General features: G+C 40.1%; 1 protein-coding gene across 7 annotated transcripts in view; it reads right to left on the minus strand.

The window, feature by feature from the left end:
• The window catches only part of CCDC171 (coiled-coil domain containing 171), a 202746-nt gene that overhangs the window by 162598 nt on the left and 21779 nt on the right, over window positions 1-18369 (minus strand). For 5 of the 7 annotated variants that reach the window (XM_039544117.1, XM_039544120.1, XM_039544116.1 and 2 more), the window contains 3 exons: window positions 17103-17293; window positions 15319-15450; window positions 5549-5695 (listed from right to left, as the gene is read on the minus strand). In XM_039544117.1, coding sequence (XP_039400051.1) covers window positions 5549-5695; window positions 15319-15450; window positions 17103-17293 — 470 coding nt within the window. The remainder of the gene's footprint in view (window positions 1-5548; window positions 5696-15318; window positions 15451-17102; window positions 17294-18369) is intronic. The other 2 variants (XM_039544119.1, XM_039544121.1) reach the window with 1 other exon arrangement.

Below are 18369 nucleotides of genomic sequence, written 5' to 3' on the forward strand. Positions count from 1 at the left end.
ATCCAAGGAATGGAAAACCTACCTTATGACAGGAGACTGAAAGAGCTTGGGTTTTTTAGCCCAACCAAAAGAAGACTGAGGAGAGATACAATTACTCTCTATAAATTCATCAGAGGGACAAATACCAAAGAGGGAGAGGAGTTATTTAAGTTGTGACAATGTGAACACAAGAACAAACGGATATAAACTGGCCATCAATAAGTTTAGGCTCGAAATTAGGCAAAGGTTTCTAACCATCAGAGGAGTGAAGTTCTGGAACAGTGGGGACAAAATACCTAACTGATTTCAAGACTGAACCTGATAAGTTTATGGAGGGGATGGTGTAATGGGACTGCCTATAATGGCATGTGGCCCGTCGGCGACTACCAGTAGCAAAAATCCCCAACGGACAGAGACGGGACACTAGATGGGGAGGGCTCTGAGTTACTACAGAGAATTTTCCTACGTATCTGCCTGGTGGGTCTTGCCCATGTGCTTAGGGTCTAACTGATCGCCATATCTGGGGTCAGGAAGGAATTTTCCTCTGGTCAGATTGGCAGAGACCCTGTGGGGAGGAGAGGTTCACCTTCCTCTGCAGCATGGGGCATGGGTCACTTGCAGGTTTAAACTAATGTAAATTGTGAATTCTCTGTAACTTAAAAAGTCTTTAAATCATGATTTGAGGACTTCCGTAACTCAGCCAGAGGTTAGGGGTCTATTACAGGAGTGGGTGGGTGAGATTCTCTGGTCTGCAATGTGCAGGAAGTCAGACTAGATGATTACGATGGCCCCTTCTGACCTTAAAGTCTATGAGAATATAACAAATTGATAAAACACAGTAAACTCAATGTAATCTATCAATCATTTTCAATGAAAAATGAATCATTAAAGCACAAATGTATACCACAAACAGGAAAAAAAAAAGTTTTTCAAACAAACTACAAAAATAATTGCAAAGCTGTCTGTTAGATTATGCTTGCTATTTTCTAACTAATGACTGTCTGCCACATATCCAGCAGAGGGCACTAAAGGAACACTCATATGCAATCCAAAAAAAAAAAAAAAAAGTCCTCACTGCATTCCAAAAAAAAAATAAAATAGAAATAGGTTGAAAGTCTCTCTTATTTACATTTTAACCCACTATATAAAAGCAGTTTTAAAAGCTACTGCCATAATCAGGCCCTTTTCCCTCAAATATACAATTTGCCAAATGCTCATTAAAGTGAGATACTTTTCTTTATTTCTATCATTTCCTTCAACAACACTGCAAATTACAAAGAGAGCTATAAGTAAATAATTGCTCTCGCTTTTATGAACAACCTATTCCCACTTGTTTAATTCATTCAGAGATACCATAATTCACTTACTGGGAAAAAAATCACAGTAACTTCTATGGAATGTAGAATCACTGAATACAGATGGAGAAGCAACAGATTAGTTAAAGTAATATGTAGAAACCAAGAATGATTTCCCCCTTTTCTGGCTCTATTGCTTCCACTTAGGTTTTAATCCAGCTATGAGCTATGCACCAGCAGATCTCTGCTTGCAGCACTGAAGTCAATGGGGGCTCCACAAGGGTACAGGGATATGTTCATGTGGATAGAGCAGACCCTAAGATCCACAGTTTATGTACCAATGTAACTATTTTGGTTAGATGAGTGATTTTTTTTTAAACCAAAATACATTAACTAGTACAGCTCCCAGTGTGGATGCAGTTTACCAGTATAAAGGTGCCTATACTGGTATAGCTTATTCCCATACATTTAGGGTTTTCAAACTAACATAGTTAAAGCAATACAGAAACTGTGTGTAGACAAGCTCTTAGGGCTAGATCCAAAATAGGAACTTCGACTCAGCATTCCGACACCTAACATCCAGGCACCCTGTTGCCTAGTGGTATCCACAGCCCTGCGTTAGGCACCCAGGCTCTCTATACAATGCATGGGGAAAGTTAGGATCCTAAGAATGGGATTCACAGAAGCCAGCAAGCTAAGCGGAGGAGATGCCCAAGTTAACAGGCGAGATAGACAGACTAACACCTAGTTTGAGGATCCTTCTAGGGCTTAGGCGAGAGCAGGGCATCTAGGCATCAGAACTTAGATGGAAGTGTACAAGCCAAGAGGTGGGAATTTAGGTGCCTACAGGGTTAGTTGGGGGTTTTGAGGCAGGAGCGGCGGAAGCTTCCTCCAAGTGTGTGTGGGGGGCCACTGGTGCCCGAACTGAGGTCCCATCCACCTGCACCGCCCCTTTCCTGAGGCCCCACCCTCGCACCATCCCCTCCTCTGAACATCTGATCCCCCACTTGCTCTTCTCCACCCACTCTCCCCCAACCCCTTGTTCACCCTTATGGCCAGTAAAAAGTGGGAGGGCATTTCTAGTGCAGCGAGGGATGCTGATGCTGCTTTGATAGTGGCCTTGGTCCAGCCTTAGATTAGAGTTAGAGCTGTCAATTAATTGCAGTTAGCTCAAGCGATTAATTCAAAACAAATTAACTCAATTAAAAAAATTAATCGCAATTTTAATCACACTGTTAAACAATAATAAAATACTAATTTAAATTTATTATAAAATATTTGTGGATTTTTTTTACATTTCAATTATATTAATTTCAATTATAACACAGAATACAAAGTATACAGTGCGCCATTATTTTCTAATAGTATTTTTCAATTCACCTCATACAAGTACTATAGTGCAATCTCTATCATGAAAGTGCAATTTACAAATGTAGATTTTTTTTATTACATAACTGCACTCAAAACCAAAACAATGTAAAACTTTAGCACCTACAAGTCCATTCAGTCCTACTTCTTGTTCAACCAGTTGCTAAGACTAACAAGATTTACTTTTATGGGAGATACTGCTGCTTGCTTCTTATTTACAATGTCACCTGAAAGTGAAATCAGGCATTCACATGGCACTTTTGTAGTCGGTGTTGCAAGGTATTTACTTGCCAGATATGCTAAACATTCATATATCCTTTCATGCTTCAGCCACTATTCCAGAGGATATGGTTCCATGCTGATGATGCTTGTTAAATAAATAACGCATTAATTAAATTTGTAACTGAACTCCCTGAAGGAGAATTGTATATCTCCTGCTCCGTGGTTTTATCTGCATTCTGCCATATATATTATGTTACGGCATTCTTGGATGATGACCCAACATATGTTGTTCGATTTAAGAACACTTTCATTGCAGATCTGACAAAATGCAAAGAAAGTACGAGTATGAGATTTCTAAAGATAGCTTCAGCACTTGACCCAAGGTTAAAGAATCTGAAGTGCCTTCCAAAATCTGAGATGCATGTGGCGTGGAACATTCTGTCAGAAGTCTTAAAAGACCAACATTCCAATTCGGAAACTACAGAACCTGAACCCCTCCACCCCCCCCCCCCCAAAATCAGAAAAATCAGTCTTCTGATGGTGGCATCTGACTGATACAATGAAAATAAACATGCGTGAATCCGCACTGCTTTGGACTGTTATTGAGCAGAACACGTCCTCAGCATGGAAGCTGTTCTCACTTTCCAGTGACACTGTAAATAAGAAGCGGGCAGCATTATCTCCCGTAAATTTTAACAAATTTGTTTATCTTAGCGATTGGCTGAACAAGAAATAGGATTGAGTGGACTTGTAGGCTCTAAAGTTTTACATTGTTTGATTTTTGAGTGCAATTATGTAATAAAAAAATCTACATTTGTAAGTTGCACTTTCACGATAAAGAGATTGCACTGCAGTACTTGTATGAGGTGAACTGAAAAATACTATTTCCTTTTTACAGTGCAAACATTTGTAATAGAAAATAATATAAAGGAGCATTGTACACTTTGTATTCTGTGTTATAATTGAAATCAATATAACTGAAAATGTAGAAAACATCCAAATATATTTAAATAAATGGTATTCTATTATTGTTTAACAGTGCAATTAATAACCTGTTTTAATCTCATGATTAATTGCTATTAATTTTTTTAATTGTTTGATAGCCCTAATTAGAACAACTTAATACGTGCATGCTGTATGCTGCCAAAATTTTGCTGACAACACTGATGACAGAAGGGAGGTAGCAATTTTCAAAAGCTTTTATCACAGCCAAACTGGAATGGAATTTCATGGGACAAAGAAAAGGCACTTCTCCTTTATGAATTTCAAATACTTGCTGCAAACAATGATGGTGTTACAGTGTCTCTAGAAGAGGTCACAAGAAACTTTTATAATAGAAACAACCAAAATATCAGTATCACTACCCAGCTCCTGCTATACTTTTATTATAATACATATAATAGCCTATGTTGATCTTCTAAGCTGTAATGTAAATTTACCTCTGATTTCTTTCTTCAGAGGTCTCCGCTTCACTTCTGGCTACATAGCAGGATCCCTTTCATTTTGCTAATGATGGATAAGACAACGCCACTCCATATAAGAAGGCAGGACGTCCGGCAGGCATAATAAAGCAAGTATTCTATCCTGAATGCTGGAACACTGATATCTGATCAGGCAGGAGTAGGGTGCTATTTTTGTTAGTTTGTACATAGGAAGAGACTGATGGGCTTGTAGACCTTTTAGTTAATTGCTTGGTGAAGGAGATACAGGATTGGGGCACTTGCTGGCTTGAAGGGGGGGGAGGGGGAAGAGGAAGAGAAACACTGCTGCCTTTGTCCAAGTCAGAGTCCTACAGAACCAGGGCCGGCTCCAGGCACCAGCCCAGCAAGCAGGTGCTTGGGGCAGCCAAGGGGAAGGGGCGGCACGTCAGGCTCTTTGGTGGTGGGTCCCTCGGTCCCTCTCGGAGGGAAGGACCGACCGCTGAATTGCCGCCGAATAAGAAAACTGCACGGTGGAGCTGCCGCCGATTGCGATCACAGCTTCTCCCCCTCTCCCGCCCCCCCAATCGCTTGGGGCTGCAAAAACCCTGGAGCCAGCCCTGTACAGAACCACTGATGCTGCTCCTCTACCATCCAAGCCAGCAAAAGCCCTGAGGCCTTCACCTCCATGGAGCCATCTGGCACAGTTGGCACTTCACTGGTTAGGGAACTCTGTAAGAGGAAGCAGTCTGTCATATCCCCTGGAAACTCTTACTGCCCCTCCCATTCAACACGTTATAGATATTGTTCAACAGCCCATGATTTCTGCGAATATAATGATGATAAGGTTCAGCAAGATACTGTGTGAGTTAGAGCCATCAGTGGGTGAATAACATTTGCATGCTTTTCTTAAAATAATACCAAAATAGATGATTATTTATTATTCAGTGCACTGAGCTCATTCCTTACACTACCCCTTCGAGCCCTTTTCCATCCAGTGTTCCAGTCCCACAGCAGACTAGACTCTGACTAAACAACAAGTTAGTTGTGTTGGTTTACTGGGCTTTTCAGTAAGTTACAAAACAGACAGGTCATGTTCCATCTTAAATAAAAGTCAAGCATGAACAATTCACAAGTTATTCAAAAAGATATAACATTAACTTGAGAAATTGCCCCTGTATAGAATTCCAGGATTAATGTTATCTCATTAAATGGAGAAAACACACACACAAAACCACTGAATCTGAACAGATGAAAAGTATTTACCTCAAGATCTTTTTTAAGTCTCTCCTCTCGTTCAGTACTGTATTCAAGTTCACTGGCCTGTCGCCGGAGAATGTCAGTGCAGTCATTATGTTCCAATTCCAGATCTTGTATTTTCTTATGCATATTCTGCAGTGCATTGTTCCGTTCCTGAAAACAATGTGCATTTTACTACAATACTTTATTTCAGTAAGCATAGTCAACAAAGAGAAGTACCATAGGAGGTAAAGACTGATGGATACATTTGTTTCCAGGTTCTGCCAGCGGGAGTCTCTGTATAGGCCCCCAATGGCAAGAAGTCCACCTGAAGCAGAGGATAAAGATACCAGTGATGCAAGCTGCCACAACACCCCAATCAACCTGGGGATCTGGAAATGGTCACCACTGTCCAAAAAGTGGTGCTAGTTAGAGAAAGGCATGGACAGGGCACCTGAAATATGGGCTAATTCAGCACGTCACCAAGGTAGACTCCAGTGGAGGGGCTCCTATAGAATACCAGCTATAAGTTAAAGTGTGGTTCGATTCCGAAAAATTACTGTAAAAGGTTCCATGTTTATCTTTCACTGGCTGAAGCTCAAATTTGCTCAGTTTACAAGTAAAAAGGGCGGGACAGACTGACAATATCCTGGACAAACCTTATGGAAGATAAACTTTACTGAATTAGGTTGAATACCTTTGGTCTCATTGCATTAAAAAAAGCAATGTATTATTGTAGATTGTTTGTAACTTTTCTAGGGATGTGACTAATGTAAATGTTAGGAATTTCAAATAACTATTTCACAATATATGTGAAGTGGGTTTCCTAGGAGGTAGTTGGGAGAAGCTAACCCCTGGGGAAGAGACCCATTGTCTACTATTACCTACTACTGGAAATTCCAGATCAAAGACCCCTGGACTATATAAATGATGGATTAAATTTTGTGCTTGTTCTGAGCTGAAGCTCTGATGAATTTGGAACCACAAGAAAACCCTTTGGGTGGGGGTTCTGAAGGATTGCTCCGGCCAGAGCCCATGTTAGGGTTGAGGTGATCTCTGGTATGCTTATTAGCATGCACATAGATTCTCTTACAGTTTTTAATACGTTTTCTCTGTAGTGCTTTTTACCTTCTGAAGAAAAAAGGCTTGCACAGGAGGTGCTGTCTGGTACCTTACTTAGTTATTAGTCTCTAAAGAGAAAGTAAGCAGGCCTGCTTAGGCAGAGTCTCTTGATGAGATATTACAGTATAGTCAGGAGCCTGTGCAGCCTGGAAGTATCCTGGTCTAAATGGAATGAGACATCTCCACTCAAGGGGGTTGGGGATGATGGCCAGAAGAACCAGAAGCCTGGTGTGGGTGCCCTTGCTGGATCATAGAGGGGGAATATAAATGCAGTTGCCCTGAACTGTGACAAAAAGGTTTTTGTTTTGTTTTTTTCCCTAACTTCAGGCCCTGAAAACTGACTCTGAGATCTGAAAGTCAGACTGGGCTCTTCCCTTCTCACATACCACCAATGACAAAAGGTTCTGAGGGCAAAATTATTTCCTCATTTATTCCTGTGCACCTCTTCACAGGTTAGTACAAGTAAAACTGATTGAAATCTAATAAATAATTTGGTTTATGATAAATAAAAAGGCACAGACTCCAGCTTAGTCTCCTGTAGTTGTCTTGCTTCTGTCGAGCTAACAGAGTGAAGAGCAGCAAAAGTTTATTTTGTCACTAAAGTCAAGCAGTGCAGATGTATGGGGTAAGAAGGTACACCTCACCCCTCCCCCCTTTTTTTTTTTTAAACAAAGTGACTCTTCAAAGTAGACTCACACTTTAAACCCTTTTTCTGCAGAATGTCGGGGAGCGTGCAGTGTAAATACTACTTTGCCTTCTACCATTTTCTCCTGCCCCACAACATGGGTGCGGAGCACAATTCAAGACCCAAGTTTGTACTAAAAAACCTAAAACCAAAACTGTTGTGCGATTTTAGATTGTCTGGAGAACAGTTTCAGATCTGCGAGTTATTATAAAGGTAAATGACTATTGCATATTACAATCAATTTAGAAAACTGATTATTGCACATTAGATTTGAAAGTGTGCACAGCACGCTGCTTTGTTACTTCAGCTAAAGTAACCTCTGTGTGTGATTATTGCTGTAATTCAACTGTCCTATATAAAGCTTTTTCCTTCATTAATTTCTAAAGGCATTTTGTAACAAACACATATAGCTCCTCTGTGAGAAGGACTGATTAGCTAGTTTGCTTGACAACAATTCAGCTGCAAGTTCAGGATATTTAAAACTGTGCTTAGTAGCTGTTAATTGGTGTTGTTTTCGCTACATCCCTGTTTCTCAACGGATATGTCATAAGCTCAAGATGGGTCAAGAAGGGGTCAGGGTCAGAATCAATCTTTAGAAAGAAGATAAAATTGGCTTTCTGCCTGTTAGTGCTGAGCTGCTGCACTAACTCCCCAAGCCTTTACTCTCCCACCCCTGCCATCAGCTTCTCCACTGATACAGGGAGTTTGACCTCCACTTCAGCACACAGAACTTCTCTTCAGCCAACAGGGCTCACTCAACACCTAGAGAGTTGCCTCCTTTCGGCTCCTCTCTCCGCCCAGTATCCAGAGTTGCGGCTCCTTTTTAGGCCTCAGGACCACCTTTTCCTTACGCTCAAGTATCACCCTAGATAGGAGTGTGAGAAACTTGGCTGTCTGGGTGGGTGGAAAGAGATGCTGCAAAGTCGGAGTGGGGATAAAAGGGAGCCAGAAAAGTTGAAGTGAGCATGTTTTATGGAAAAAAAAATCACAAAATATGTATCACAATACAGCATGAGACAAATGTACAAATATGTTGAATACTTGTGATACTGTAACACAAAAACCAATGAAGTGGGCTGTAGCCCACGAAAGCTTATGCTCAAATAAATTTGTTAGTCTCTAAGGTGCCACAAGTATTCCTGTTCTTTTTACAAAACCAAGACAAACCAATAAGAATAGGGAAGTAGTATTTTGGGTCTTTTCTGCTCCCCTCACTCTCCCAGAAAAAAAGCAAAATTTAAGATGGATACTGTGGATATGGGGTCATGAGCTAGCAAAAGGTGAGAATAACTGTACTAAAATAGCTGCATAATTTGCCGTATTCGTTCTGTATATCTATCCTTCTGTCTCAAAACAGACTTCAACTATTTCAAGCAGCAAATGTGCAATCAAGTTAACTTCATCAAGGTTTAACAAACAGTTTGTCCTTTTACAAAAGAGGCTAAATTGAAGAATTTATTCTCTTGCTCAATTTCTTTATTTCCAACTGTTTCCAAATTGGTCAAGAAACAAGATGATTCTTCCTAAATATTGCTTCAGTGTCCCCAAAATCTGCTGTATATTTGTTCTTCTGATAACCACTTTATTATCATTACAGAGATTGAACAAAGGTTATACCAAACTGTGTAAGATTAGGGAGTAAGTTTAAATCAAATGAAAACATACACACATTTCTAACACTGTATCATGCACACATCTTTTACGCACATTCTAAGCCAAATCCAATCTCCCAGGTAGAGGGGAATTCTCAAAATGTGTAAAGCTTGCAGAGTCGCTCCTAAGCCAGTCTCCTCTCCCCTCCAGCTTAGCCGGGTATGGTTAGGGGAAGTGAGCAGGGGGTAATGACACAGGTGAAGGGGCTCTTCCCTCTTTAGGGCCCCTAGCTAGCTGCTCTATGCTATTGTACATCTGAGTTGAGGCAACCTGAGACTCAGGGAGCTGTAACCAGCTTCCTGATGGTACCTTTTAATCTCCTTTCCTCCTATGCCAAGATAAACTTGGAGCAAGAGACAGAATTTCACCCATAGTCTAGAGGCAGACTTTTTTTAAATGGCATTTTAAGGCAGCAACAAGTGGATCATATTGAGCAAATATACTGCCTAGGTACAGCTAGAAAAATTGTAAAATATCTGTCTACTCTGGGATATTCATTTATATATTTAATAAAGAACAAGATAAGAGTTTATCTGAAATTTGAAATCATTTCCTAAGTGAACTGTATGTAGTGTGTTTCCAAATCCCAGCTGGTGAGATTGGAAAGGAAAAAAATATATATATTTCTACTGGAAACTGATTCAACTGTTTATAAATATTGTCTCCACAGGTTGTAAATAATTCAGGTTTATGGAGATTCTGAGTCAGAATAGTTTTCTGTTTAGAAACTGATTGAACTATTTTACAAAACAGTCTAGGTGAACTATAAATAATTAAAGTTTATAGTACTATAAATTAACCAAGCTGCCATTGTTTAAATTTCCATGTATGGTGAATGCACTACCACACTAAACTACCACTGGGATTATTATTAATCTAGCTGCAGACACTCAGCAGTTCTGTGGAGTTACATCTATAGAACCCACTAATGATAAAAAAAAAAAAAAAGACCATCCAAGTAATGAGCCCCCAATATCCCTTGCACATAGCTAAGCAGGAGCTCCCAAAAGTGCCAGAAAGAATAGCTGTGGTTTGGAGGGCAGCTCTAAGCTTTTCCATAACTAGTATCAGAAGCAAGACATAAATCCAGTGATTTAGATAGAGGATCTTTGGAGACACAATTTGTCAAAATGGTTTTCTGTGCAGAAAACAGCACCGATGCAATAAACCCTCCTGTCCATTTACTCCGATTCAACACCAACAGAAGAGACACTTAGTAAAAACAAAAAAAATTAGCAGAGAGATATGCACTTGGTGTTCAAATTCTGCTACTACTGCTGTGTCATGTACACTTATAGCTAGAAATGACTAATTATAGAGCATCTCCAAAGTGGGGAGTGGGAGAGAGAGAGAACTATTTACACAAGCCTTTAGCAGAAACTGAAACTGACAAGACCTTACCCACGTGCAATGGTTGAGGAAACACAAGCCCTTTGTTAAAGCTTAAAATGGATTTCCTGAAACCAGTTCCAACTGAGTGTTTTAGAAACCTCAGTCAAAAAATTGAGCCACAAGAATGTAACAAAACTACAAAAATTTTATCATGACCTAAAAGATTGAGACCCACCAAATGTAGTGAGCTACTAACAATCAAAAATTAGTTTAGTCTCTCTTTCAGTTAGGTTATTCATAGACAGCATGCCATGGTTTCATTAGTGTCCCCTGGAAAGATGACCATTAGTGTAAAATGCATGTGCAAAAATATGAGCAATTGGGACAAGGCATTATGGCACTGCTAAAAATAATCCAAAACACTACACTAGAGAAAGTTTGAGTTAAAATCCTATTTTCTACTCTTGTGACACTGAAGTTAGCAACTGCATGTTTATCAGTATGTTGGGAGATGTTTTTTGGAGCAGGTGATAATTATGAGAAATGGAGGAAAACTGATCTCTCAACTTGTGCTGGGTCTATATTAGCTGTGCATAAACTAATAGATATAGTATTATCTCCACTGTGGGGAAGATATATAGTGATATTGCTCCCTTTGAACAAACATCCCTTATATTCACAATATAGTACAGAGAACACTAAGGAGGAGGGAAGTTTGATGAAAAGTTCAATTACAATGTTATTTTAAGAATATTCTATAGTGCAAGAGCCATAAATACAGTTGACTTTTTTATTCACACATTATGGACTTGATCCTGAAGGTTACTGAGCTATCCTGCAAGTTCCCATTGAAGTTAGTGGGAGTTCAGGGCTCTCAGTAGCTCACAGGAGGGCTCCACACCTTGCAGAATCAACTCTTAAATGAGTAACAGTAGCATGTATACTCAAAAGGTACAACAATAATTTAACTATGTAGAAGGTGCAGGCATGCTTACACAAAAAACCCTATAGTACTCACTGGGAAAGTATTTTCTAGGTTAACCACAAGGTGATGCTATTGCACTTATTACTGAATTTATGCTTAGTTGTAAACCAGCCAGCATTCCAAGTACACTAGGGAGAGCCACACTGCAGTATGTTAGAAAGCAGATTATTCTCCCTCTGTCTCCTAGAGACACACTTCAATAGTTTAAGCGGGATTCATTTCTGTATCCTGTTATGGACATTAACTCCAAGCCTGTCTTCAAGAGCTTATGCAGTACATTGTGCCTCTAGCTTTCAATATACAGATTAAGGCCCACATTTTTAAAAGGAACTTCAACCTCAAACTCAACAATTCACACCCAAATATAACTGTGAACACAACTAGAGATCAGTATTTTAAATGTAGCTGCAAGTGCTCAGTGTCAGAGAGACTGGCACACTTCTGAGGTCAACTTCCATGATTGTGGCTGCTTGCTGATTTTTTTACTCCTTGTCAAATCTGGCTATGAAACAAAACAGAATTTAAAACTAAACCACAGATAATTACTATCAACTAGTAACAGAGACAGAATATATTTAATAAAATCCATATTTACATGGTATCTTAGGAAGAATAGAAAGCCCATGAGGGAAAATGCAGATTCAAATCAAAGTAGTGGAGTAATATGGAGAGAATACAGCCACCCTGTGAGGAAAGGAGCCTGCTGGTGCTACTGGGTAAAGACACTGAAGCTCAGGGCTATTCTAGGAATGCGGAGCTATCATCTTTACTCCAGCTGATTAACAACCCTACCTCCTTGACCTCTGTACATTTAATATGGGGGACCCTTCCCAACCAGCCCCATATCTTTATTCCACCATATCCCTATAATTGGATTATAGATGGCATGTTCAGAGTTCTTCTCCTCCAATTCCATCTTAGACCTTCTCCAATCAGATTTCTACTCCTTGCACTTGACTGTAACTGCTCTTACCATAGTCTCTGATGACCTTTTTTCCTACACAAAGCTCAGAACCAGTACTCCATCCTCATCCTTCTTGACCTGTCAACCCCTTTGGCATAGTCAACCATGCTCCTCTTGAAATCTTGTCCTGTCTTCGCTTCCATAACTCTGACCTGTCCTGGTTCTCTTTCACCTCTCTAATTATTCCTTCTGCATATCCTGTGGAGGTTCCTCCCCATCTGCCTCGATCTTCCTTTCTCAATCACTGTGGACAACACCGCAATCCTGCCAGCCATTCAGGTCCATAACCCGGGCATCATCTTTTTTAAAACTCCTCCTTAAAACTCTCCTTTGCCATGATGCCTACAAAAATCATAACAGTTGGGCCACTGGTGCACCAATACCACTGCCTCTATGCTGACAAATATAATTTCATCGTCTTCTTGTACTCACCAATCTGTCTGTCTTCAAATGTTGTCTCTTGTCTCATATTGAACTTGTAAGCTCTTTGGGGCATGGACCATTTTGTTCTGTGTTTGTACAGCATCTAGCCTAACAGGGTCTTATCACAGGGTCCACTCACCATGGCGGCACTTCCTGGTGGCTGTCACAGGGATTAGCTCTGCCAGCCAGTGTGCCCTCTCCTGGTAGTGCCTCTCCCATCATCATCTACACCTGCAGACCTGCCTCAATTCAAGTACTGCAGCATCCTCTTCATGACTCAGCCCTCAGGCAAATCATCATCTATATTTTCCCTTCCAGGTTTCAGTCAATTATTCTAGAGACTTCCCCCATGGCTAATGGAGGGGAGCCAGGCCCACCCACTTCTCCAGGTCCCAATACCGGGAGCCTGTAGATAGCAGCCTCCTGCTGAGTCTCCTTAACTTCCTTCAGTGCTGCTTCAATTCCCTAGGCCACCTTCCCACAGCAGCAGCACCTCCTTCACCCTTTTCTCAGGACTTTCAAACTAGCAAGTCCCAGCAGCCGGCCAGGTCCCCAGGTCCCTGCCAGCAACTGCTCTGTCCAAGGTGCTATCCTTGCTGCAGCTTACCAAGAACACAATCCTCACTCCTTGGGCTCCCAGCTGCAACAGACCCTTGCTCTACCCTGCAGCTCCTTTTGTACTAGCCCACTGGGCCCTGATTGGCTGCTCTGTACAGCCTCTTTCCTATTGGCCTCTCTAGGCTGCTTGGAGGACTCACTTCCACTGCTCTCTTATGGGACAGAGTGTGGAAGGCTCATGAGGCCTCTATTAACCCCTTCTACTCTTGTATGGGGTAAACGAACACCCCATCACAGGCCCTGATCCATGACTAGTGTGTGGATCCTCCCCTTAGGCTGGGGGGAGGTCCTTTCGCAGTGGCAAAGCCCGCCCACTTCCTGGATACCAACAGGATGACTAGTGTCCATGCTCCTACTGCTATTATTACTGCTACTACTACTACGACTAAGGGGCTATCCATAAATTACATAACACATTAAGGGGTAGGTGGGTCCTTAATTGTGTGTGTTCAGTATTAGACAGTTTTACAAGGGACAGCTGGGTGGGTCCTGAAAATCCCCAAAAAAGTTTTATGTAACTTATGGATAACCTCTATACAGGACCTTCAGAGGTAGAAAAAAGAAATGAATGCTACCCAGGAAAGACACACATACACTGCACACAGCACCAGCATACTACTTGATTTCTGCTCATCATCATTTTAGTAGCACAGCATCATTTCTAGGTCCTTCCTTCAAACAGAAAGTAAAGGTAGTTCTGGGAATCAAAATATGGGTAGTGATTCTCCCTGTTCCATCCCCTGTACATTGCTCCTGAAGTCACAGCAAAAATCTGACCCAGGATCTAAATTTAAACCATTTAGTTAAAAGTTTGGGGGGGGTAGGTAAATTAAAACAAAAAAACAAAAAAAAAACCCACTCCTCAAATACTTCTGGACTTATTTACAAAGAGTGGTATGGGTCAATAACCATGTTCTAAAGTTACACAGAAGCAGATTCAGCATTTTTAATAAAGTTAGAGAGGTAGAGTAAATAAAGTGTCATTATGGGGCATTTCATCCAGCATTTGTCTAATGTAACTACTCAGACTGGCTTTGTAGTCCTCCTACTTGTTGAATCAGAACACTTCTTAATACATCTTCTGATACAAATAGGGACATAGTAACTGTTCCATCGGGACACTGCAGACATTTGTTAAATGCATAATATAATGTGTAACTAAATATCACTGTTATCATAACTAAAGCCTCAAAAATAGGGGTCTGAATGTTTGGGGGACCAGTGATTTAGTGATATGACTGAACTTTTCACCACTAGCTTAACCGATCTGTATTCAGCTCAGGTGAGTAGTGACCAAGATTTATCTGATGGCTCTTCAGTGACCTATGCAAAACTAATTGTAGTGGTCAGAGACAACGTCCACTTCAAAGTCAATTACACAACCAGCATGCTTGTTGACAGTCTCAGAAGAATGGCCTGGGTTCAAATGGAGATGAAAAATTAATCGTCTTCCTTTAAAGGGGAAGACCCACTGTACTGGATCTGTGGACTTTCTCCTGCACAGAAGAAAGGTACTGCTGCCCATTCTTACCTGCTCTGTGGACAAATCGTGGACTTCAATCTCCAGGGATCAAACAGGCCACCACCTTTCAAAATTACTATATTCACAAGATTTTTAAAATTAACTAAAGCCTTGACAGCTATTAAATGATCTCCTTATTAATAAAATAAATTAAGTGATGGTATTAAGCTTGGCTTATACTATGTACATAATAGGCATTTTTTTTAGTTAAAGCAACAAAGAATCCTGTGGCACCTTATAGACTAACAGACGTTCTGCAGCATGAGCTTTCGTGGGTGAATACCCACTTCTTCAGATGCAAGAAGAAGTTCTTCACTTGCATCTGTTCTTCACTTGCATCTGAAGAAGTGGGTATTCACCCACGAAAGCTCATGCTGCAGAACGTCTGTTAGTCTATTAGGTGCCACAGGATTCTTTGTTGCTTTTACAGATCCAGACTAACACGGCTACCCCTCTGATTTTTTTAGTTAGTGCTTTACTATAACTAAAATACCTGCAACATAAACTGGAACTCTCTTCTTCCTGCTTCACACTGCTCTAACTGAAACCTGAACTCCTTTACTGCTGTCTCTCTGATTTGCAATTCCATCATATCCCTCTGCTCCTTGTGATGCTCCAGAGTCTCCTTGATATAGATAGTCTTGTTTTATTATTAAAACTCATAAAAAGTTAAAAAATCCTATTTAAAAAAAAGTGTTACATATAATAATATCAAATCTACTGTGCCTCAAAGAACCATTTAATCCTTGCTGTCTAGCCTTACAGACATATAGACCTTGGCTGAAAGTATATTTAAAAATTCACTTCCATGACTAGTGTCTTACTAGTAGGCTTGCAAGGATTGGAATTTAGCATCCATGCTACTCAAGACCAAGAATGCTTCATGTTACTTCTCAGAGCCCCCTACTGCTAGCTCAGGAATGGAGCTGATTGGATTGGAAGAAACCATGCGCACCTGTTCTCTGTTAAATGTGAAGTCTAAAAGGGAGAAATAAAAGAGGAAAATGGGAATATCCAACATTCTCCCCTCTTGTCTAAACACACAAAGATGGGCTTTAAAGGAGTGATCTGCTCTTTTTCTCTCTGGCTATGTCATGTTTGTTGACAGTCACTTCTTCACTTCACAAGACCCCCTGTGGCTCCATTCCTTAAAAGCATAAAGAACATTTATGTATTCAAATATAAATAACATTTGAGGGGAAAGGATCTAATATGTCGATACGTCAGTTTTATGTAATTTGGGACCACAAACACTAAAATGCCTTAATTATCAGGCATGTCTACATTTGAACTGGGAGATATGATTTAGCTGAGCTGCCACCCCTGTTACCCCAGCTACACTGCTATTTTTAGTGCATTAGCTTGAGAAGACCTAATGCTGGTATATCCACACAAGCTGGGACTCACAGCTCCAGTTCAAATGTAGATGTACCCTGTTGCACAGTTGCAAGATGTCACCACAGGGCACAATAAAGTTGTTTGGGTGCCTTAATTGTGTATTTTCATTTGTGTTTGGATATCTGTTAAGCATAACCTTAAATTTTCATTTCCAGGGTTTCATTTCCCCATATTCGCACTGGGGTATACATGTGCAGGAGCTGACTGGGTATGGAATAATTACGTCCTTGTTATTTTTTTTTTTACCCTTACATCGCTTATACATACTCTCAATCTTAACTCCATTTTAACATATTTTGTTGTTGTTTTGGAATACAAATTAATGCAAAGACTTATTTGAAGAGCAGCATGCAACTGCAATATAAGAAGAATCCTGACAAATGTCTTGATGTACTAGGCGTTTTTGCCAAATGGCAGGACATTTTGACACCAGCAGTTAACCACCACCTGCAGAAATGCCAACACAGACAAGGCACTGAAAGGCATCAGTGTCTTAACCACTGTGTCATCCTGCTCTGAGTGTTTAGATCACCAGCAACTAACTCGAGCCCTCTCTACATTAGTGTTTCCACTGTAACCACCAGTGGAGCTTCTCACCATTTCATACAGGCCAGATACACAATTCATTTTTTTTAAAAGTAAGTAACTTTGGAGACTTTTTTATATAAGAATCAGTGACTCAGGAGTTGTATATTGCTACAGTATAACCCTCAAAAGGAAGAAAGATTGTACTTTTGTAAGCCTATGCTGAAATATTTCACATTCTATGGAACGTTGTCTGAATTGTTTCTTTTGTTCAGAAAGAAATTATTCAGGCACAGATAAAAGTCCAGACATTATTACGTCACCCCGTTCATTACTTGTATTTAAACATTATACCTGTATAACGTTTTCCAGTTTAGTCCTCTCCTTCAGAAGTAACTCATATTCACTATTGCAGGTCTTGAGGATGTTATCTTTCTCCTCTAAGTCATTTGTAAGTCTTTGCTGCTGTTCCTTCCAATTCTGCTGAGAAATATGAAACACTTTTTCCGTCTCAGCCAATTTCTGCTGAAGCTCTGCATTCATGGCTATTATTTAAAAGAGAAACATCATCTGTTAAGTTATTTTTTTAAAGAAGGTAAAACCAGAGTTAGCTCGCCTATATATTCTGATCCTTTAAGCATATAACAGAAAAAGGGTCAGAATAGTAATGATTCTGGACCTGTAAATTACTTTTGATCTATACTGTAGCAATAATATCAATATTTTGAAGTTCTGTAGCATCTTTCATACAGAGATCTCAAAATGCTTTACAGACTTTAATAAATTGAACCTCACAACACCTCTAGGAATAGTTAAGAATTACCTCCATTTGTAAAAAGAGACTGAAACATGGAGTAGTTAACTTCAAATTTCCATATAGTTCATTCCCCTTGCCCAAGTGAGTTCTATGTTTTGTTCTGGGTATCGCTTGTAGACAGATATCACTTTTTGTATCTCCTTCACTATGTCTTTTTACTTGGCTTTCTTTCTTCAGCTTCAACTCCTGTCTTCACCTTAACTTCCTTCAACCCAGTTCAATATTGATAGTCTGCTAACATATAAGAGTATCCTTCGACAAAAGCTCTACCAACTGTATCTCCCTTCTAAATTGGGCATCCCGGTATCCATTACATACCATCTAAAAGCTAGGAATTCACCACATCTGCCTTCTGTCACATGTATAACTGTAACACTGCCCCGCCCAATACTCTAGCACTCTTCCTTTCAACCATGATTCATACTGCCTTCTCCTGTCTCCAACTACTGTAATTCCCAGCTCTCTAAAGATCACTATGTCCAATAGAGAGAACACATAGTCTCTGTATCCCCAAATCTTAATTAGTTTCTCATTTAGTTCAAAATCCAGTATAAAATTAATCGAAGGATCAATTCCCTTACCTAATCTCAACACCCTTTTCTAACAATTTTATATACTCTCCGAATACCAGACTTTCTTCTGTCTCTTTCTCCAACCCCTTCACATTGGGTATAATAGATCTCTCTCCCTTCCCATAACTGTGAATAGACTCTCTATATTTCACTTGATTTTCTTAAAATCCCATCACAGGACCCAACTCTTCTACCTGACTAAATTTTAACCCACTTACAAAAAAAAATCCTA

This window comes from Mauremys reevesii, linkage group 6 (assembly GCF_016161935.1).
Source record: "Mauremys reevesii isolate NIE-2019 linkage group 6, ASM1616193v1, whole genome shotgun sequence".
In the NCBI taxonomy this organism is placed as follows: domain Eukaryota; kingdom Metazoa; phylum Chordata; order Testudines; family Geoemydidae; genus Mauremys; species Mauremys reevesii.